Raw genomic sequence first — 23,728 nt, 5'->3', positions numbered from 1 at the left:
ATCAAATTTCTTTTCAACAACATCTTTGCCCATCAAAAAATTAAATAAACACCAGGCAATATTTGACATGCCTTTTATTAAGATTCAAAAATATATTTACAGGTTACTTAGCAGTCCATTCTTTAAAGCTTTTTTTTTTTTAAAAAAAAGGATGTGAATGTAATGTCATTGTTAGAAGTGATTATAAAGTTTGGTTTACGAGGAAAGGAAACAGCATTGTGTGATTAAACAAGAAGGAATCACTTCAATCTCTAATCCACCGGCTCAGGCAGGTCCTGATAGTTGTTGACTTCTGGATGGTGGTGATTAATCTCGGGTTGTTCACCGTTGAGCTCTGCGTATTCTACTGATCCCTGCTGACACACAGAGCAGTGTGAAACACTGTCAGAGATTAATCATTCATTATCCTGATAGATTAACACTGATATAAAACGTCAAGCAGTTCAAACTAAAGCACACTGCTTGTGAGTACAAAGACTTTGACACTGAAAAGTGTCCAAAAATATCATGCATTGTGGCAGGTGTATATGTTCAAAGGCATTTCCCTTTATGAGCTTAAATTAGGATTCAAAACAATTTATGTCAACCAACTACTTTAAGACTAATCCTCAATTTACAAGAGCAAAGCTTAGTAGCTTTCTTTCAGAGAAGACTCAAATAGTTGCCAAAGTATAAACTTAAAGTCTACCAAATACATGATTCCATTGGAGCAGACAAACCCTAATAAGACATCTGAGTTATCAGTCTTTCAGAAGACACAAAGATGAAAGAAACAGTCATTTTTGGATGATGATGATGTGGCTTCCTGAGCTTATTATTATTTCTCCTCAGCTGCCTTTAAAACTAGGGACAAACAGTGCAGTCATTAAGGCATTCTGGGGAACAGTATGCTGGCTGAGATGGGCTTAGAGGTAATTTAACTTGGCCACAGCGCTGATCTAAGCAGCGATAAGGAAGGAAGCCACAGCCCAAATGCTTTTGTCCTTGTCTGGAAACTCTGACGGCATTTTCCCCCTTGCTCTGGATTATCTGCCCACAGAGGGTCAGTGTTACAAATGGTAGCCAATGTAGAGACAGCAGGTTGGTTTAAATAAGCAACCGTTAAACTTTTTATTTGCAAAAGCAGTCAATAATCAATGCTACAGTACATCAAACGTAAACATGTAATCACCATTTATGGCTTTATGTGTGACATATATCAACAATTGTGGTCAAAAGTCGTGGAATGAATAAAGCCAACAAGCAGTCAGGGTTGTCCTGGAGTCACACAAGCAAGTATTTTAATGGCATGGTGGTGTATAGGCTTGGTTTCTGGTTTGATTCTGTACGTTCTTCCTGTGTGTTTTCTCCAGGTTTCCCCCAACGGTCCAAAGATCGTCTTGTTATAAATTATAAATAGATGTGTGTGTGTGTGTGTGTGTGTGTGTGTGTGTGTGTGTGTGTGTGTGTGTGTGCGTGCGTGTGTGTGGTGTGATTGTGCAGATAATTACTTACATAGTCATGATGATCAGCAGCCCCTAAAGAAAAAAAAGCATCACAGGTTAAATGTATTCCAAGTGAGCACCCTGCTCACTCACTGTGTCAGCGTCATTGATGAGTCATTCAACAGTCATCACAGCATGGCTGACCTTGCGTACTCACTTGTTCCTTTGAGGCCTTTTGTTTCAGCCAATAAGTCCTGTCTCTGTCATTTAATTTAATGGTAAGGGTATTCCCTATAAGCCTCACAGATGCCTCTTCAACAACTTGGTATTCTTGCGTCTTGTTAAACAGGAAACATGAGAAATCGGATGGACTACTTCATAGACGAATCCAAAGTCTGGCTGCTGTTTTAATAACAGGAAGTTCCTGCCTTGTAGAAACAGGATAGTCACAGTTCTGAGGCAGATCTGGGTAAACTGATTCCACTGTAATGTCATCTTTTGCTTCAAAGTTAACCATGAGTTTAAGTATTTAAAGATACATTTAGTGGATCTAAAAGCAGCTTAAAGGGTTGTTGAGGCAAACATTAAACCTCCACTGCAGGTCAGGTGTCCATTTGAGGCTCAGAAGCAAAGTAAACCCTGTTAGAGAACACATACATAGTCAAGGAAACAAAAATGTTTTTGTTGTCAATATCTTATTTTTATATTCGCAAAAACTGTGCAAGGATGGATCTTTTTTTTCTCTCATCTGTTTTGATTCAATTTATGCGAAAAGTTATTGAAAAAGGTCACTGATAAATGGACTTGAACTTGTATAACGCTTTTCTAATCTTTTGATACTCACGCTTTTACACCGCAGGTCACACCTATCCATTCACACACTGCTGGCATAGGCTAACATGAAAAGTGACTATTACTGATCACATTCACGCTGTAGACAAAGAAGCGGGAGCAACCAGGGGTTTAGTGTCTTGCTCAAGGACACATCAGACCAACCTTCCCATTGAGCGATGAACGACTCGACCACCGAGACAACGGCCGCCCATAGTTAAATATAATCAGGGGTGTGGCTGTTTGTTTGATAGGTGGGAACAGTGTAGCTGTTTTCCCACAAGACTAGGCTTCACTTAAGCTAAATCTCTCTTATTCATTTTTGTCAGTCTCTTCTGATGTCTCAATTCTAGGGAAAAGTTTATCCCTTAAAATAAAATAAAATAATATTAAAACCTTTACACTGCACAATGTATTCATCCTGCAGTTTTGAGGATGTTAAACTTACCATGTTGAGAGTTTTGGAGCTCGCTGTACACGGTGTCTGTGCCTTTTCTCAGTGGGGCTGGTAATGTAAAAAACAACACATTAGCCTTCTTGAACTTCAAAAGACAAGGCTTAGAAGATACTGTCTGTTTGATCATTAACAGAGATAGGGGGACTGTGTCAGCCTTCTAACTGCCATTTGTGGTCCATTGGGGCCTTGAGGACAGCGCCATAACAAAGAAGGGGCCAGTATCAGAAACAAGCCTGGCAATTAGCTCAACCCTTCCTGTTTATAAGGTCTGAATGACTCTGGAAATCCCTGCAGTCATCCCGAAGCTTACAACAACTCTGAGATGTGTTAATTATGTGTAATTAGTCCACTCCCAGGAAGTCTTGCTGTATATTATCGACTATGAAGGAATGTGGGCAAAGCAGAGAAACATTTATATTGGCAAGGCGACTGGAAGATGAGCAATGGATTCATGAGGAAAAATGTTTGTCTCTGTGTGTATATGTGTTTGTGTTTAGTGCGTATACCTCTCTCAGGATCTGATGGCTGTGGATGCACCACTTCAGTGTACTCCACATCCGGCTCGTTGGACTCCAGGCTGCTCTCCTCCTCATCGGCTGAATTCAATTACACAAACACAATTCTTTGTTTCACAAAATGAGCTGGGTGCAAGCCATGCAAGCATTTAAGCATTGTACATACATTTGTGATACCAAAGTTGAGAGTCTAGTTGATCATTAATAAAAAAAATCAGCATAGTAAAACTCTTTATGTTTGAAAGCTCTGAATTAGAGCAATAAGCAAAAGCATTGTTATCTCGACAGACTTTTGTAAATGAATCATTGAACGTTGAGTTACAAAGAACTCTGCTATCCATAAAATACTTTGGAGTGTGTAGTTGTTGCTCTTTGCCATAGTGTTTGACTATCACAGAGCTTAACTCCACCCACTGGCCCTCACAACATAAATAAGATCACCTGCCTGCACTAAACTTGCAGCTATAAAAGTAAGGTCAATAGATTATCACTTTGACCATTAATGATAATTACCATATTAGCAGGTGTGTAAATTATGTTTTTCACCTCATTTTTATAATTTATATTACAGCATAACTGCTCAACTCAAAATCAGAACAATTCACAGAAACTCTAATAACTATCTTTCCTATTTGAATTCAAAAGCCTTACTTAGATTCTTTAGATGCTTATAATGATGTATATTAAATGCTGATTTACAGAGTAAATGAACTTTTGTTGATTTTGGCTTCTGTTGGCTTTCAGCATAACATTTTATTAATGACTTTACAATCTTGAGTGTTTGTGCTTTATGCCACATTTAGACCTTTTTAAAACTTAAGATAGAAGTATAGAGACATTCTTGGTCTATCAAATTGAGGGATGTGTCAAACTTAAAGCCTGCGGTCATACAATTAATATACATCTGTCCTTTGAGATAATATGATAGGCTACACTATTTTGTTCACAACTAGCCTGACAGTTTTTTACTGTAGCACACACACCATTGATACCACAATTCCCAGAATGCAACAGCCGACTTGTTGCTCAGAATTTTAATTCTGTGCTGCTCAATGATCCATGAGCAGTTTACGCTGAAAGAGCTGTTGCAAACTTCCACATGAAGCTGAACTTTATATAATGGCACCTCAAGAGCCGCACCATTCTCATACCTTATCCTGTAAACTATACCCAAACTCCACTTACGAGCTGCTTGAAGGCTCTGCATGTTTAGAGGATAATATCTGTGAGCAACTTTTCTCAGTGATGAAGGTGAGCAAAATCTGACACAGGCGTAATCTTGCTGATGCACACCTTATGTGACACTCAAAAATTGACAATCATAACCAGTGAGTATACGTGATATGCAGGTATATGGTGTATAACATCTAGGGATGGTGTCAGATTTCTATTTAACCACTTTGATACAAAACACCACACTCCTAAAGCCTCACTTATACTTCTGCGCTGAATCTACAACGTAACATAATGCTGTAGGTTTGCAAATCCTTGTACCATATACACAGAAGCCTACGTAATGATTGGTCTACATTTTCATCACCTGTCTTGCACCATAGGAAAACATTGGGATACTGACTCTAATTATAAAGAGAAAGAACATTATGTTTGTATCATGAACTTCTGTGTGTTTAACATGGCTAACTACCAGTAACCTAGTGAGTTGTACTGTATATTTCATCCATGCCATTAACACTTCATCTCCTCTGATGTACCATCTCTTTTCTTTTTTTCAATAGGGGATTTAAAAACTAGTATCCTGGGACACAGATGGAATAGCTGTTACATTGCGACCTATGTAAGGAGGATACAGTCCTCGAAGTAGGTGGCCTGGGTGAAAGCCTGACCTGTGTCTATAGAGTTTAACACCCCTGCTCTAACGGAACTGTAACACATTTCCAGTAAACATTGTAATAAAGTGGTACTTTTACCTTCAGGTGGTCGCTTGCTCCACACACTAACTGATGCTTTGTCGACCTTCACTGTGAAAGACAGAGAGACAGATGGAAGGTCATAACGGCTGCCAAAGACTGACTTTAATCATGTTGGAAATAGACACAGATTAGAATAAAAACATACCTTAAAAGTCATTTAACAGAATAAGGAAGAATTGTCAACATCAACTGATAGATCTTTCAATGAATAAATAGTCCAAAGAAACATTATCAATGTTCTCAAATATGTTGTTTTGCTGAATTATATGAATTGAATTATATTATATTCTCCTAAAACTGTTGTTCAATTATCAAGCTACATTTAGCAACAAGTTGACTGAGCTAGCATAAATAATTTTAACAGTGGGTAAAAGTAAGCCTATATTGTCACGTAACAATTGTGATAGAATAAACTTTTCACATTCAGTTATTTTGTTTGAATGGATTACTATAAAAATCAAAAACATTTGAACAAGATAATTATTTTTTTTTTTGGATTGTGGATGGAGCCAGTTTTTTGTCTTTGTGCTAAGCTAAACTAACAATCTCCAGCCTGTAGCTTTATCTGTGTAGCTGCTTCCAAAAGTCACTAGTAAAAGTAAAAATATTTTTCCTGACAATTTGGCTTTCGTTGGAGAATTTATGACTTTTTAAATAAAACCAGTAACAAAAGAGCAGATTTCAAGTCTTCTGCTGGGCCATTCAAAAATCTTCCGCTGCATTGTGCACTATCGGCTGATAATTCAGAAGCAGCTGCACAGTAAGTTCTGGCAAAAACTACTTCCCATTGCAGCTTCCGTTTAGGTAATGTAATCTCACAAACAGCTCAACCAGCGCTTGTGTGATTAATTTCCTCCAACTGCTTCATGCATTTAAACTTGCCCTCTTCTAAAACAAAATAAGACCCACCCTCCCCCAAGCCACACTCAGCCCTCGACCTGCTCCATGCCAACATGAAGTTTCCTGCAGACTCTATTGTTTAAACATTTCAAGGAAGTCTCTGTTAAGTGTTCCTTTTTTGGGAAATATACCAACTTTGTGCTATGTAGGGATATTCACTGATTTGTGCTAAGGAAGGTTGCACAAACGCAAAGGAAGACCCATGCAGGCATCACATTAAACATATCTCCAGCAAAGTATTAATGGAATATAAACACGCCGAACATATGAATTAGTCTGACCTTAAGCAAAATGAATGGTAAGGACACAATTCTAAATAAATCCAATGTCTTTATTCTACAATTGTCTCTTTTAGAAGCCACGAATCAACCAATATATACACACATTTCCTGTAATCATGATCAAATGTATCAGTTACCATGCCAGTTTAAACACGCCTTAAACACGACTATCATTGTGGCAACAATAACGAAGGACATAAAATCACAAAGAAATAAAACATGACGGAACAAAAGATAAACCCCCCCAAAATAAACCCAGACAAAGACAGTTATGGTTGAGCATCAAATTAAAGGCCATCTACTTGGCAAGAGGAAGGGAGAGGGAGCAGTGGGTGCAGGTGCATATATTTATTTAAAACACACCCCTCCTTTGCACTTACTAAATGTAGAAGTAAAAAAGTATCCAAATCCTTCAAAAAGTTCAGAAATCCTTTGAAACTTTGCATTAGTTGCTCTCAAAGTCTGTTTTTATTGCATCATGTATTTATTTATTTATTTTTTGCTCATTGTTTGGTATCTTTATACTGTTGCTGGGATACTGTAGCTGCTCCTGTTGCTGATGTCAACGGGAAGCGACGCCGCACTATCTCGTGCCCCATTGGCCACTCCCCCCTCCGTGCCATTATAGAGTGGCGCTGCGTCTGGAAGAAGACGATAAAGGGCTCTCTAAGAAATAGGGTTGTTTTTTTTTTGTTTTTTTTTTACAATTGACAATCATCTCTAAGTTCTGTGATTAAACTACATATCAGCCTCCTCCTGTGAAAACCAAAGACCATGTATAGGAGAAGGACATCCTTTGGTTTATAATCTTTGAATTGACTATTTAGATGGTTGCCATCTTTTTTTTTTTGTGGCCGTAAGTGACCATATTTGGATGAAAGGCTTGATGTCTTTTTTAAAAGTCTATTTTGATGTGCATATTGGAGTTCTGTGGTACCCATGTCCTTAAACTGACCCTGCTTCATCATCTACTGTACTGGGATTGGGACCATTTACAATATTATCAACATATGACCAAAGATTAAACCAGAGGCAACCAATAGGCTACATCCTCCTCTTATATACAGTCTATGGCGTAAATATGCTGTAGCTTTTACTTGGGGAGTTTATTTCCCACATTTATTGGATCCTGCTTTTCCTGCTTCTATTACACATTCTTAGACAGAAACACATGCATAAGAAAAAGACGATACGCTCAAACATATACATGATGTGTAAGCACATGAACTTAAAAACAACAATCTACAAATGATGAGCAACAAAGACATGAACAAAAGTAGCTGAGGCACCACAACATGAACCCTGCATGCACATGAGACAATGGATGATGGAATGAAAATGGTTTGCTGTGGCTGCAACATGACACATGCTATGACATTAAAGGCATCACAATTAAGAAATGGCTGTTGTGACTTATGAGGGCAGTTGGTGGAACATAGAATAACAAAACCAAGCTACCTGTGTCTGCATTAAAAACCTCTGTGTCGTGGGTTAGATTCACTGTTAAAGAGTCATCTGATTTAGGGCTCGAAGGCTTTCTGAGAAATGGTGAAAATAAAGTCAACTAGGGCAGCAGTGATATCAAATGCAAACTACCAAATGTAAAAAGTTGTGATAAACAAAAAAGACAGCAATTTGAATAGGAGATAGGATGTAGTTCAAGATCTATGTTTGATGTTTTGCATGTAATTACCTATGAAAATGGTACCTTTCTCGGGTCTATCTGTTTTTGCAGCAGTTTCGTTACAGGTACTAGATTAAAAAAAACTATGCTCATAACCAATTCTTGATATCAATATAAGATAAGCATTACCCTCACTGACCCTCAGAAATATACATAGGCTAGTTATGTACACTGGTACTAACTTCTACATGATTTCTTGCATGTATAGAAAGCAAAAAGTCAAGCCAACTCACACTGACAATTCAGAAGCTGCTTCTCTTTTACCTACAATAAGAAAGGAGAGGTGAGAGGAGGAAAGGAGGAAGTGAGCTTAGGAAGGCTGGTTTTCATATGTAGTTAGACAAAAGAGGTCTGAGCTGTTGGGGGTCTGTAGGTCTCTCTACCTCTCTTGGATTTGAAGCACAGCACCAACACCACCACCAACACCGTCCCCGCCAGCAGACAGAATCCTCCAATCAACACTTTCTTCCACAATGCCATACGCACTTTGGAAGGAAAGAGACAAAAAGAAAAGGAAAGTTAGTAACAAACAAGAAACAAGTAGGAGAGCCATTAGAATAGGACAGGGTTGTTGTTCAGGATGTTGAACAAAGGGAAAGCAGAATGAAGCATCTCAGTGTATCTAAGCATTATGTAGACAAGACACAAATCAAGTCACAGGTATTCAAGATATGTTATAAACTAATTTATTTTTTATTTTTATTAACCAGGTTGTCCCATTGAGATTAAAAACCTCTTTTCCAAGGGAGACCTAGCCAAGACAGGCAGCAGCAAAAAACCACACAGTTACAGACGGAGACACAGAGAGATACAAAAGTACAGTTTACAAACGCATAGCACTATGGATTAAAATAGAGCCAACTAAGAGTCAAAAGTTTTCAGGTGTTCAGACAGCCAAGCTAAAAACAATGACAACTTACTAATGTTGTCTTTTATCTACACATTCCTCTCAGGATGAACTATAATTTATTTACTGAACTTGTAAAATATAATCATAAGTAATATCAGATCAACTTTCTACTTCTATGACCGCATACATCCAGAAATAATTGAATGTCAACCACAGCTTCACGTTGTCCTCACTTTGTCTTTAGCGAAACTAAGATGTTGAACAGATAGACTGTAAAATAATAGTGGACTAAACTTGAGTGAACTTGAAAAACATTACCCATGTACTGTGTGTGCAGATAAAGAAAAGAGCTATCAGAGCAATTTCAATTTTTGAACAAGGCAGTAAACATGATAATTTCTGCTGTAAAAAACAGGCAACTTTAATGCACCTACTCAGATACTGTATGTGTGAAAGCATTGCTGTACTGACCGCTGTGGGTTCAAAAGAAGCCTGCTCAAATTTAGTGTGCACCAGTTGCAGAAGATAATTGCTGAACAGGAAGGTGGACAAGACACAGCTGGATGAAACCCCTAGTGTTAATGTAGGTTTTGCAAAAACGTTATTTCCTCTTGAATCAAAGAGACCCTAAGATACAAAGATATACATCACTATACCCATGTTTTTATTTGAGTTAAATGTCAGTCTAAGAAGGAACTGCATTTTTTTTGTATTCCCCAGAAATAAAATGGTTGAGTTTCAATTTAGCAACACTTATTTTTATCAGTCTCACCCTCTATGGTGACCAGGTCACTGCGGACAACATTGTTTGCGTAGTTCACAGCCTCGCAGTAGTATTCGTCAGCGTGATCTTTAGACAATAAGGGGACCTGGTAGTTTGAGTGGTTCATGTTGGAGATTGTGCTGTGCAGGGGTTGTGGATTGCCAACTCGGTACCAATTAAAGGTGACTGGGGGTGTTCCGTCAACCCCACATATGAGGAAGAGACGATCTCCCTCAGAGATTTCTGCTATGTCAGGGATGACGGTCAAAGTTGGGTGTGTCAGAGGCACTGGGAAAGGAAAAGTTGGAGAAAAGGTTAACAGTCTCAGTTATGAACTGATGTGCTTTTGTGTGACATCAATAAACTCAACCAGAAACCCTGTTTTTTGAAAAAGAAAAAAAAAAGAAAAGGCCTCTCTTAAAAGTATTTTTACATGAGGGAAATTAACCTTACATTTAACCCAGGGTTAGAAGACAAGATCACTCTTAAGTGTCTTTGATAAATATGAAACTACTACAAACAATCAGTGAGATACTTTAGAGATACTTCATAAACACTGAAACAGCTGGCCTAATTATGTCAAAATTTAAGAAAAACAAAAACAATGATAAGCCAACCAATAAAAACAGCAGTATAAAAATGATGATTAAATTTTAAGGGGAGGTTTTGTTTTCGATTACTCTGTGGGAAAAGGGAATGTAACCCCAACATAGAATTCTGCCCTTTTTTCTTACTTCAGTTTCTTCAATTTTTTTTTATTTTTTAAATGTAGCCAGTTGAAAAAGAGGTGGGCAGGCTGCCCTTGCTTTTGCAGATCTAAGCTAACTGCTTGTTTACAAGCCAACCACTTGATTGAAAAGGCTTACATTTAGAAAAGCTGCAGTAGTGAGTCTAAGGACAACTCAGAAAAATTAGAAATTGATTTTGGATATTTCACAAGTATTTCACTCTACTGTTTCCACTGTATCAATATGGTTTGGTAGGACACAGAAATCAACCATTTAGTGAACTTTAGTGGGAAAAAGTTTTTTTTTTTTACCCAATACTCCAATACAGTTCTCTATTAAGTAACTGATTAAATTGTACAATGAGATCATACAATGAAGCGTTGCATTAAATGCAAAATGATATTGGAAGCTGCTGCTGGCAAAATCAGAAGATAAATCAAGTGAGACATCTCCTAATAATGTTTTTATTTTATAGAAAATCTCTCGGACAGCATTTAAACAGGCCCTGAGGTGAGGTTATTTTGTCATTTGTGAATAGTTGATTTTATAAGCTCTTTTATAAAACCAAATAGTCTCTGAAATGGCTCATGGACTTGTATTCTACTAGAGAATCCTTTTTATTTAAAGGCATCGATCAGGCAAACTAAAAGGAATACATACCTATGACTGTAGCGTTGAGTTTCTTGCTGAGTGGGGCTTCCTTGTGACTATTTTTCGCCTCACAAATGAACTGGCTTATTTCAGCAGGGTGGGTGATGGTGACTGTGAAGAGAGCTTTTTCAAAGGGCAGCTTGATGCTGATCATGCTCACTTCGGCGTAATCCTTCAGCAGGGTGTAGTTTATGGGCAGGCTGCCAATATCTGACTTGCAGAGGATTTTGAAGGACTGATGTAGGACAGCCCTGCCGACCACCGAGATCTTTGGGATGGAGACAGAAACTGAAGAGGAGAAAGAGAAAATTAAAACCCATTCATGATCTATGGACAAATAACTGCAGCATCACACTGCAGCATATCTCATCAAACATTTCACTATCAAATAACTCAGTAAAGATATTTTATGCCTTTTGCTGGAATATGGACCACTCCCTTAGACATGGGTCGTGTAAGACAACTGCGAGGCTACCTCATTATTTAACAATATAACAGCACTAATAATATTTTATAGTTATATTGAGGCTTAGAGAATGTTCTTGGTCACTGCCCAGATCCTTGAGCAATGATGCTGCTTGCTTCATAGATTCCAACTCTAAGTAATCTTTAAGCCAGCTATCCATGTCAAAACAATTCGGCTTTCTCACCTTCCAATTAATAAGTATAATCCGTTTGACAGATAAAAACGCTAAACCAATCAGGTGTTATACTTCTTTTGGGGTTACCCAATCTATTTTATCTCCCAGTATACCAACCACTGTTGGGTTTAATGTGGAATTTGTGTTAAGTAATTTGCACAGCAGATCTTTCACACTGATGCATAAAGTGCCAGTCAGTAAACAGCTGTATGTTAAGGCTGAAAAACAAAAACTAAACAAAGATGTAATAGTGATCCAAAACAGTAAAGTGGATTGCAAATAATTTAAACATAGAACTAAAAGGTGCTTAACAGCGCCAGAGAGATGCCAATATAACATTTCAGATAGGTCTATTTAGTCATGTGCAGTCCAACTCAAGCTTTATTTGTGTATTAAAGCTGCCTCAGAAGAGGCACAGGGTAAGCTTACCTTTGGGACGTACTGTCAGGGTTTTACTGTGCTTCATGATGCCCTTAGCTTGAGCCACACAGGTATAGTTGAATTCATACAGCAAGGCCTTGCCAGAAAACACTCCAATGCCTTTGGGGAACAGAGGGCTTTCAGGTGGATCAAGGGCATAAGTCAGCTCTTCTTGGCTGAGTCTTTCAGAGGCATAACTCTCACTTCTGCAAGTCAGTGTCATATCATCCTTTTGAAAGACTTCAGCAGGAGACATGGTGAGAGTGGGCACTGAAAACAGCTCTGTGGAAAGAGTTGGAAAACACAACAACTCACAATGTGCTTTGATGTCACGTTATAGTGTAAATGCTGATAAAAAAGTGTCAGTCAAAAAAGAATAATACAATACAAATGTACTATTTTTACTTGCTTAAAGTAGGGTTTCAGTGTATAAATAAATGAGGGTATGTTCTGTGACTCTGTAGAAACTGAATGGACATACACAATTGTCTTCCTTTTGTCCACTCACCAGTCACTGAAACAGTCTTTGTTGCTACTTTCTTTACATTTCCCATCTCTAATATGCACTCAAACTTCCCAGGGTCCTTTGCCAGAGCGGCCATGCTGTGGTTGACTTTGGATTCTCCGGTGCTGAGAAGTTTGGTTCCTTGGCTCAGGAAGAGTTGAATATTTTCAGGCTGGTACCCGAAGTTTGTGATTGAGCATGATATGGTGAGTTGATCTCCTTCATAGACTTTGTGCTGAGGAAAAATCTCCATAACGGGTGTAATGGAAAGCTCTATAGAGACAAAAGATGTATGAACAGAAAAAGGCTCTGAGCTTTGTTTGGTGACTTGAAATATGCAGAAATTTTTTTTCTCCAAACACTTCCTACCTTTAACTGTAACTGTGATGGTGTTGCTTCCCTCGGACTTGAAGGAGTTCGGACTTACAAGGACAGTGTAGTCACAGTGAATTTTGTGGACGCCCACGTTGCTGAGGCGAAGCTTGGCCTCTGCCTGGTTGGAGCTGACCTGCCTCTCCAGAATCTCTGTGGAGTCCTCGTAGAAGTAAAAGAAAATGGATCCTGTCTCACCAGGCGCAGTACACTTCACTGTTAGCTCCTCCCCTTCACTGACCACACCTTTGTTGAGGTGGAGAACAGGTCTTGACAGGCCTGGACAACCAAAAATCGCAATCACATCAGATCTAATCCAATATCTTCTCCTTGTTGAACATCAACACATCAGCTCCATCACTTAAGTCTGTCTTTATTATATTCATGGAATTTAATTATGACCAATGTATGTAGCCGACACAATTATTGACAAATCAGAATCAAAATCGATGTTGTGGCCTCGTGGTAGAGAAGAATACAGTGAGGGACAAGGAAAGAGCAATAGTATGTAGGAGAGACAGCATGGACAGCATAGCAAGCAGGGAGTAATCAAATCATCATCATCATCATCAGCAAATGTGTATGTTGAAGGTGTTGCAGGTCCCTGTTTGTGTGTGAGAGTGTGTGTAAGTGTGTGGAATTCAAGTTAATACTAGTCCCCCCCTCTTATTCCTCTCTTTCCCATTCTTTATCTTCCACCTTCCTTTTTTTCTATCCTTTTTCCTCCTGCCTTTCACTCTTTCTTTCTATATTATCATTTTGATTATTTCAGTCATTGTGCGATGTAGTGGTGTCCCTGTTTCAGTTGCCCCCAGAGTCGGCATCTCTCAAATAGGAGGTTGGGGGTTAGAGCCACAGCTCCTGCAGCTACATGTCTAACGTGTCTTTGGGCAAGACACTTAATCCGCAATTACTGCTGCTGCTTTGTCAGCGGTGTGTGCATGTTTTTTTTATTGGGATTCGTTGCGTCGGATGGTCACTTTAGAAACAGTTTCTACCATCAGTGTGTGAATGGGTAGGTGTCACATGCGGTGTAAAAGTGCTTTGAGTAGTCAGAAGACAAGAAAAGCGTTATACAATCTCAAGTGCATTTAACATTTACTAAAGTTAAAATGTGATTGTACACATATGTAGTAGTACCCTTGTGACAGATGTGTTTTTGTTATTTATTCTATGTCTTCTATTAACTTTGGTCTTTGTGGGGCGGCAATAGCTCAGTCCATAGGGACTTGGGTTAGGAACCGGAGGGTTGCCGGTTCAAGTCCCGATATGGAAGTTGGTCTGGTAGCTGGAAAGGTGCCAGACCACTTCTTGAACACTGCAGAGGAGCACTTGAGCAAGGCACCAAACCACCACCACTTGAGGGGGCTCTTCCAGTGGACAGCTGCTCCCCTCTGACATCTCTCCATTAATGCATGTCCCCAGGTCCTGCTTGTGCATATGTGTGATTCAGGTGAGTGAGAAGCATGTCTTAAGAGTAGCAGAGGGAGCAAACTCCAATTTCTCCCTTGGGGATTAATAAAGTATGTAAAATTAAATTAAAAATATACATTTTTAAAACTTGTTGTGCATCCAAAACTGTAGGACATACAACCTGCACGGTTGCAAATTCCACTCACTGCTCGGACACTTAATATAAAGTACACAACGCTCAAAGTGACAATATAATAATAATAATAATAATAATAATTATTGACTTTCATTTAATCAAAATTATCTCAGGCCAGTGACCTTTTTGTGACTGGTTTGTCAATGATAAAACATCAAATACTTGCGATCGACCTGTATTCCAATGATTGCTTCTTTTAGCTTTTCTTGATTAAATTAAAACTTACAATTTTTACTAACCAACTGTATGTTAAGAAAGTATAATTCACTTCACATACCACAGCATTTAGTGTCCATAAAAAGGCACCCACCTGCAACTGTGAGCTTCTGCGCGCTGCTGGTGAGCTGTTTGTCTTTGATGTTGATTTTGCACTGATATTTGCCGCTGTTGGAGACTCTGGCCTGTGGCAGTGGATACAAAAGATCCTCAGAGCTGCTGGAGGTTTTGGTGTAGACTGTGTTTCCATCCTTGAATATGGTGTACTCTCTACTCAGAGCCTCTTCCCCCGAGCTGCTGATCCCAGCATGACACCTCAGTGTCACATTAGTGTCCCGGCTCACGTCATTGCTGGGCTCGATGGACAGGGTGATGTCTTTTATTGTAAATGCTGGGGAGTAAAATAAGGACAAGCAGAAAAAACATGAAAACTTAATCAGTAGACCATTGTTATTTTTTAACCTAATAGATCAATACCTGTCAGTCTGGGATCTTTCTGCATAAATAAAACAGGTTAAAAGAGGATAGATACTCTTTAATTGAGAAGATTTTAACTCTTGGTAAAATCAAGAAATCATATGGTTGAGCAGGGGATCTCATACTTTTTTAGACAATGGATCCCTTTCAGGTGAGACATTTTTCCAAGAGCCCCCTCATTATTTTAATGGTGATAAGTAAATATGAATACAATGTGTTAATCTGTTGCAACAAATGAGGCTACATTTATACTTTCCAAGTAATTCATTTTATAAACTTTAAAATAATGCTGGCTCTGAAGTGTTTTTTATTTTGCCTTTTCTTTAAATAATCATACACACTATGAAGTGATGGACATGTCCCAATCATATCAGAGTTGATCTATTGGTGGGCGGGAGTAGTGGACAAAAAATAGCAAATTTATTGGTGCAAGAAGTCCCAGGTTGTTGATATGTTTTATAAATTATTCCACGGACCCCCAAGCTATGGTTCATGAATTTGAGAATCACTGAATTTCAGATTAGATTCCTTTCAGCATTTACACGTTACAAAGAGATTTGTCATTTCCTTCTTATCCCTTCCTATTCAGATTCACATTAGCCATTCCTGGCAGTATTTCAAATATTTGAAATCCACTGAAGTTTAAATGTAGTCAGTTAGGTAATGATGATAAGCTCTCAGGAAGCAGATGGGTTGCCTTGGAATTTCACCAAACTGCTGATAGCATCCTATCTGGATGTTTGACTCATGCAAGAAACAAAACGTGAATGTTTGTTTGTAGCATTCTTTAGTTGTGATTAAATATTTAAAAAAAACACAGAGCCTATACACTGTTTGCTTTAACTCCCTCAAACATCTTAGTTTCCTTTTATTGCTTTAACTTCTTGAATCAAGTCTTATCTATATGAGACGATAATCATTTAGGACATGTTGGTCCTGTTTCAGGTAAAAAAAAAATAAAGCAGGGTATGCTTGAAACCAAACAGATACAATTATGAAGCTCTCTTGTAATCATTCAAAGCACTTGGGACGACATGCCGAGATTCACGCACACATCCAAACACTTATTGCAGATGCTGTTACACAATGTGCCACTTGCATATACTAACATGTTTAGGCTTTGCCTTCAAGAGTGTAGACATTTTATATGCAAGTTGGAGGAGAAAGACTTCCATTTGCAGATCATTTGATTATTGGATGGCCAGCTCCTCCTCCGGAGACACGATTTCCATTTGTATCATGTTTAACATGTCTCTTACACAGTGACCTATAAATCAGTCGTGGTCTAGCATATATATGTCTGCACAGATGCATCTTGCAGACCCAACAAGCACTAGTATTAGCTAAGAAATAACATTTACTTTCCTTAAACTCCAACCTCACTAAACAGTATGTGAAGACCTTTGACGACAAAAACCATGATGCCAATTGCCAAAATGTCAGCCTCAAGGCTTCATAACGATTAACAGCAACCCAAAAAATGAAATTCTTGTGTAGATATGAATCTGGATCTAGATCTAGCTTTGGTGATTTTAGAAGAAGTTGACTTAGTAAGTCAATGTTGCTAATGAAAGTCAGACTTTAAATTCAATTCAATTAAAAAAAACTTTCTTTATCCCCGGGGGGAATTCAAAGGCACACAGAGGAAATGAACGACAGTGCAGGTATACTAAAATGAAAATGAAGTGTTATTAAAAAGTGTCAGAATTTAAATACAAAATGTAAAATACAAATTCTATCTGCCTCAACATGTTTTCAGATCAAACAGTTCTAGGAACTTTTTGAAGAGGAAATATCCACCATGCATTTGCTCCACCATGCTTCCTACTCTGAAGCAGGAGCTAAAAAGGTTCCTTTAACCTGGTTCTAGGAACTAAAATAGTTCATAATTCCTGCTGGGCTGAGTCAAGAAAAAAGGCAGAGGGTTCCCAGAACTATGAAAAAGTTCTATAAAAGTTCCTGCGGGTCGCAAACACTTGGTTAAGAATAGTTTATAGTTTGTATTTCTTCACACAATAAAATGTTGTCTTTTTTAAAAATGCGTGCATCATTGGTGCAGCTTTTTCCCTTTTCTGACAAACAGTCTCCACCCATTTAGTCATACATTCTTTGATTGTCAGCCTCATTGTTTCTAGATTCGTGCAAACCTGCGTCATTCTCCTGTGTATGCTTTTATAATCCCCTGAATGGATCCCAAAGCCATTAGTCTGTTTACAGACATGAACAGGTGGGAAGATCATGACTGACTGGGCAGTAAACAAACCCCAGAAACAGGAAAAAAAAAAAGGCAGGAAAAGCAATTTGTGAGGCTAACAGGCCACTCGGGAGGTCAGCATATCAAAAGCAAATCGTCAACACCCAGCATCACTCAGCAAGACCTGGCAGCCCTGATGATGAGAAGAATCAGGCGTAGAGGGCAGAGACTTACTATACACATGGTGCAGGATTAGCCACTGCTGGAAAGTAACTAAATACTTTTGCAGAACTGTAGCTTCACGTTTACTTTAGTATTTTCCTTTTAACATATGTTACATGTTCTACTGCACTGCATTTCTTTTTTCCAACAATGTTTGATTTATTTTCCTTTAAAGTACAATAGGGAGAGTGGGGTAATCTGGGACAGTGGACAATGTGAGACACCCCCTGTATCTAGGCAACAGAAGACAGTTTTGGTCATGTGACCATTATATTTTCTAGTCCCTGCCAATCCACACTTGCCAGTTAGAAGAAGTTGGAGCTGGTGCACTGATAAGTATGTTTTTTCCACAAAAATGTGTTTTTCACATGTAAAAGTAAATTTTCTTGCTGAGAACATTATTAAGTGTTGCGCCATAGCAAATAGCTTCATGTAGAACAACTTTAATGAATTGCTAGAGAGCTTGTTCTTTCTCAAAAAAGTGGCTATGGGGTAAAGTGAGACAAATCCTACGGGGTAAAGTGAGACATTGTCTGTCTGCAGAGTATGAGGCTCATGTCATCCAGGTGGGTCTCGTCTGTGTCTGTTGAGTCCAAGGCTAACCTAACAGGTTCTGATGGTCCTATGTTCTGGGCCAAATACTGTACAAGCTGGTTCTGACTTATACATCAGAACCAGCTCATACTGGGGGCATGTTCTGACCCAGAGGCTGTGTAGGCTATTAGATGGTGTTGATCGCCTTTCATGCTGATCCCTAGACACCAGTTGTTCTGATACCCACACTGTGAAGGTTAATTAATACATTTTGAGTCATTATGTTGTATTTTATTATTATTATTGTTTAAAAATGCTTATTTGACACCAAGACTGTGTACAAGCTGGTTCTGATTGCCCTGTGCTGACCCCCAGACACTAAATGTTATGACCCCCACACTGTGATTGTTAATTAAAACATTTTAAATTAATTATGTTGTATTTGATTTTAGCCTACTTTTGATCATTTTCAAACGTTTAAAAAAATGCTTATTTGACCAATTCCCATGATTCTGTTACTAGTCTAACATTAGTTTGGGAATGTGTGGTTGTCAGTCTAGTTTTTATTGCTACAACATGTGTCCTTATGGTCATTTTAAAGTGGTTCACTTTACCCCATTGATTTCTCTTGTCCGTCTCAGTTTACCCCGATGGTGGGGTAAAGTGAGACGCATGACCACTTTTTTAAGAACAGTCACATTTCTATGACCCTTTGTCCTAAAGACATTCTGATCATTTCCATAGGTAGGAAACATCCTGAATTAACGGGAAATGTGTTAATTTTATAAATATGTCATTTTAGCTCAGCTCGAGGGGAGCACATGTAAAAAGTGTATCACATTACCCCGCTCTCCCCCTACATAAAGAATTCATAAACAAAATCTCCCTAACAAGTGGACTCACATGCTTCCCAATACTTCCACTCAAGGTCAGAGAATAACAAAGACACAAAACAAATAAAATACAATATATAAGCCACAAAGAACTTGGGGATAATATATGGATGGTATTGTTATGGAGCAAAAGCTCTTAAACAATCAGACAGAGAAGTATGGCTTGTGAATCGAGGACCTGTCTATGTGTTTTAGAGCAGGTAATTTTTATCATCCCCGTCATACTTTTTTTGGGCAATCAAATCACTGAGCACTTACTGCATGTGCACTAAAGAACATTATCTGCACAGGTAGCTGGTTTCATAACAGAATGGGTGCTTTTATTTGTGTATTATACCATCTCAACTCTTTATAGGCATAGAAAGTCAGCACTAGCTTAATATTGCAGTTTCTCAGAATCATCATTTCAATATCTTTGTTATTGGAGACGTAAGTTTTCACTCAAGAGGGCGCTGGTGCCGTGGTTGGTGCACGCATCCCATGTATGGAGGCTAGTGTCCTCAACACAGGCGGTCCGAATTCGAATCCAGCCTGCAGCTCCTTTCCCGCATGTCAATCACCACTCTCTCTCCCTGCTTCCCACCTCTATCCACTGTCCTATCTCTCCAATAAAGGCACAAAAAGCCCAAATATAAATCTAAAAAAAAGATGTCTAACTCTAATTCGATTCTTTGTCAACATATGAAGTGCATCTTTTTCCAACACTTGACTGTTATGCGAGTATAATGTGTAAAATGTGTATGTAACAAAATGTTTTCATATATTATCTTCTTCATCAATTATTATCAATTAATATCCATTGTCCGTACATGATTCTCTATCAGTTCAATTTTATGGCAAATTCTATTTGGTGGCAACTCTTCCAGATTTATTTTAATCTCTGAACATGGCAACATATTTACAAACACACAATGGTCTTGAATAAGTCTTCATTTCAGAGTCCAGTTTCCTACTCCCATTAAACAACAAAACAGACCTTAGTATAGGATAGGATACAAAATCTTGCTTTGTACAAGTAGAACTGTTATGCTGAAAAACACTGGACCAAATTGGTCATTAAATAGTACCACTTATATATCTCCAGGCGATTCCATCATAAGGGTCAGAGCTAGCCTTTTAATGTAGAAGGACCCCAGAGGGTGAGGACAAGTGTCTGTCTCAGGGCAGAGTTGTAGGAAGTTTAGAAATCCATTTGCCTTTACTCGGCCTCCGGACATCTTTCCAAGATAGAGCTGTTGATCTTTTGACCAATAGAAAACTTACTGTATGTCTAGAAACACTTAATGACTCTTTTTAATTGTACTCCCAGTTGGATTCAATCCTTGAATCTAAAGCTTTGGATGTTGTGGTATTTGTAAAGATAGTATTGTCTGGATACCATCCCTCACTTACCCAAAACTACTTTATGTGACTGCACTGTTTTGTTGACGTTTTGCATTTGATACATGAAGCATAGTTATTGCTTATAAATAATAATTATAATCATAAGTTTTTTTGGGATTATGTATGTTCTCATTAGCCTGTGAGAGTGTTAAGTCTTAAGGCGCGTGTTATTGTCTGTGATGTGCACTTTGACACATGTATTCACCCTCTCATCAGCAGTGATGTCTTCCTGCAAGCCTTCATGTCTCAAGTCTCTTTAAGGATTACTCTGAGGACCCCTCTGTCCCAACAGCACCATAATCTTTTCTATTGTTGACAAGCAGGGTAATAATGACTGATTTTGTTGTGTTTTAAAAACATTGTAAGTTTTTCTTCACTGGATTTCTGATAGAGCATGTAGTACATGATATTCCTCTTATTGTTTATGACAGGTCCGTTTAATTTTTATACGAAGACTTAGAGCAACTTAAAAATGCAACAAAGTAATGGTAGCTATAATCAGTTATTCTTATCTAATTTCTAAATGTCTGAGGTCATTTCTTTAAAGGCCAATAAAGTTCAAATTATAATATATTTTGTAAATAAAAAAGAACAATTAAATAAAGACAAAAGATTTGTTCATCACAACTTTTCTTTCCTTTTCTTCTTCTAATTCTCCTTTATTCTCCTCAGATTTAAAATGTGACCTTAAATTATAACGAGCACCAAACTACCGTGAAATACTTCTTATTCATCGAGGCACCACCATTAAAAACACAATAACACCATGTTTCAGGTTCTGTCAGTCACCACAAGAGTTTAAAGCCTAATTGCCTCTGAATTGTGGAAACTGTAAGAACATAATACTGTTAGTGCTTTCAGCAGGGCCTCTCATGGTAAACACATGATATTTGTATTAAAGAATTGTTAAAAATCTCAAACTGCTATGATGAGCACTGACTACACTGTTGTGCCTTTTTAACCATTTGATCATGAAACACCTGTGCTGGGATGACTGTTGTGGGTTTATAAAATTAATATAAATATTGAATAGATATTGTGTATTTAATTCTAAAAAAACCCCCCACCACACTTAAATCTAGTTATTTGTCTTAAAATTAACAAGCAATTAAGCCTTATTCTGTGTCTTCATTTGAAGTCCTTGGCTCTTTTAGGCTTAGGGTTGTTACTTAAGTATGGACAATGCACATCAATTAACATGAACAGTGAGGAACATGATTTCAATGTGTGATTTAGTCATACAGAATAAAAGACACAGCTAATTGTGATATAATCAATAATTAGTTTCAAATCGAGCAATCTGACGTGTATAAATTCATCAAACCAGATCTTCTGAGAAGAAGAACACAGAACAATTGACATCATTTTGGACAGTGCTACAATGGACCTGGACTGACTCATGATTTCCATCAGTATCAAACTCCAGAGCACAGGGAGGCGTGTGACACGGCTCACAACTGGGTTCTCAACAATTCCCACCACAGCTTTTCCATAATGCCAGACACCAACTGTCAAAGAGTTCTGATAACAAACCCTTTCCACATGTGTCCTCTGGTTAAAGAGGACACATGTTGAGTGGTCCTTTTTAACCTCTGGGTAAAGTTTTCCACACACTAACTTTGTAAATACTGGAAGTAAATCAATGATGCCCTAAGTTACGACAATGTGCAAAGTCGCATAGAATTCTTCAAAAAATATATATCTTACATTATACTTACATATCTGTGGTTGTGCTGTTACCACTCCCCCAGCTTGAAGGTCTTGAAAGAAGACAAAAAGTATAAGCACCAGGTTAGAGACACATTCATTAAACACCTCCTCAGAAGTGAATCCAGAGAGCTCCAACAGAGGAGGCTAAAAGCTCAACAGGCTTACAGCAGGACAGGAGCGAGTAGGTAAGCAGGAGCAGGAGGCCCATCCTGTCAGGGGAACTCGGAGGATCCTGACGCTACAGGTCCTGGAGGGTAACAGGATTGTGACTAGCCTGGCTGACGGGTGGTGCTTTAGGGGGGCAGATGGGATTCTGGTGGGCGGGAGCGGACACTAAGGTGGTGCTCTACCTCAGCCACTCAGTGGTTATCAACCCTCACAGCCGTCGGCTTGGCTTAATTTGACAGGAAGTGAGTGTTGTTTCCTCAGGATGTTCATGCCGCCAGGCTCTTTGCTGTTGTGGAATGTTCTCTTTTGGGTCTCCTTCATGTATGTGTGTATATTTGTGTACATGTGTGTGAATCGGTAGTCACAATAATGTTGAGAATTCAGGGAGCAGTAGCCAGACCTTTGACCTCTGCCCTTGAAAGTGCTGGTGCAGGTAGAGAAAAAATGACAGTAACACATTCTTTGTGTTACAAAGCCCATTTCCTGATCTGGGGAAAACGGTTTAGTCTGGCTACTGAAACAGTTCTCACTGACATAAATCTCAGTTTGGATACATGGAGGAGGAACTCGTTTCATTCTTTCAACATGACTTAATGAGGCGCACCCCTGCTGAACCACTAAGGTCATTCATATAGTCTTTGTTAGTCAATGACTTGATCCAATTCAATGTTCAAATGGTATAAATGATCAGTACCAGAAATGCAGACAAATCCCGACAACATAAAAAACTATTTTCATGCCTGATTTTAACCCTAAACCTTTTTTTCATAATGGTGCTTTCCCTTGTTTTGAGGAAAATAACACAAACAAGTAAAGAAATTGAAATCTTCTTATTCGAAAGTCTTCCTCTACTTATTTGTTGTTATATCTCTTTAGTAGTAGTAGTAGTAGTGTGTATGTTTATTTGGTCAAAAAACAAAATAAAAAAAAAAACAATGAAGGAAAATAGACATTCTTCAATACACAGTTCAACTGTGTTCTCAGCATTTCCTGAGACAAAAGTTGGCCGCGTTGAAGCTAAGAATCTTTTTATAAACTTAATAACTTGAAAGGAAAAATCCAGCATACTACTCTTGCTAAGTATCACCAACTTAATAGAAAAATCACAAAGTGTTGGTGCCTCTGGACCTTAATCAAGTGTGTTCACAAATTGGTGATGAGTAGAGTGCAGGATTTTCCATTCAAAGGTGGAGTTTGTCTCCCTCCACACCTCCATGAAGAGACAATTGAATGTACGAACACCTCCATGAAAAAACTATATATTTACTAATCAAAAGTAAAGTTTGGCTCATGTTACATTTTTACTTTTGTATTAGTTTGTAACTGGTCATTGCAGTCCACGAGTGTGACATTACTTTAGGGCTAATCA

At 38.4% G+C, this 23,728-nt stretch overlaps 1 protein-coding gene across 7 annotated transcripts; it reads right to left on the bottom strand.

Annotated features, from left to right (window-relative positions):
- Positions 1–59: 59 nt before the first annotated feature.
- On the bottom strand, positions 60–22,502 carry pecam1b (platelet and endothelial cell adhesion molecule 1b). Of its 7 annotated transcripts, XM_079337065.1 has the most exons (16): positions 22,357–22,502; positions 22,200–22,241; positions 14,873–15,169; positions 12,951–13,232; positions 12,585–12,854; positions 12,086–12,358; positions 11,025–11,303; positions 9,646–9,924; positions 8,407–8,508; positions 8,257–8,287; positions 7,798–7,877; positions 5,156–5,206; positions 3,219–3,308; positions 2,704–2,760; positions 1,495–1,517; positions 60–353 (listed from the first exon to the last, which is right to left on the bottom strand). In XM_079337065.1, the coding sequence occupies exons 1-16, from the start codon at positions 22,397–22,399 to the stop codon at positions 252–254; spliced, it is 2,301 nt and encodes a 766-aa protein (XP_079193191.1). In that variant the 5' UTR covers positions 22,400–22,502; the 3' UTR covers positions 60–251. The 7 variants fall into 7 exon arrangements, 5 of the variants coding, with proteins under 5 accessions (XP_079193191.1, XP_079193192.1, XP_079193193.1 ...); XM_079337066.1 differs by lacking the exons at positions 7,798–7,877; positions 8,257–8,287; XR_013778588.1 differs by lacking the exons at positions 60–353; positions 1,495–1,517; positions 7,798–7,877 and having other exon boundaries at positions 2,714–2,760.
- Between the last annotated feature and the right edge of the window lie 1,226 nt (positions 22,503–23,728).

Source organism: Symphodus melops, assembly GCF_947650265.1.
Source record: "Symphodus melops genome assembly, chromosome: 2".
Classification (NCBI taxonomy): domain Eukaryota; kingdom Metazoa; phylum Chordata; class Actinopteri; order Labriformes; family Labridae; genus Symphodus; species Symphodus melops.
Note: the sequence above shows the minus strand (reverse complement) of the source record. Positions and strands in the feature narration are given on the sequence as shown.

What these genes read in the sequence shown, in the direction of transcription:
- pecam1b (XM_079337065.1), bottom strand. Translation starts at nt 22,399, where the DNA reads ATGGGCCTCCTGCTCCTGCTTACCTACTCGCTCCTGTCCTGCT. An exon ending in GCAGAAGCTCACAGTTGCAG is followed by an intron (nt 13,233 to 14,872) that starts GTGGGTGCCTTT and finishes TTGGTTGTCCAG; the next exon opens with GCCTGTCAAGACCTGTTCTC. An exon ending in GAGCAAGCGACCACCTGAAG is followed by an intron (nt 3,309 to 5,155) that starts GTAAAAGTACCA and finishes AATTGAATTCAG; the next exon opens with CCGATGAGGAGGAGAGCAGC.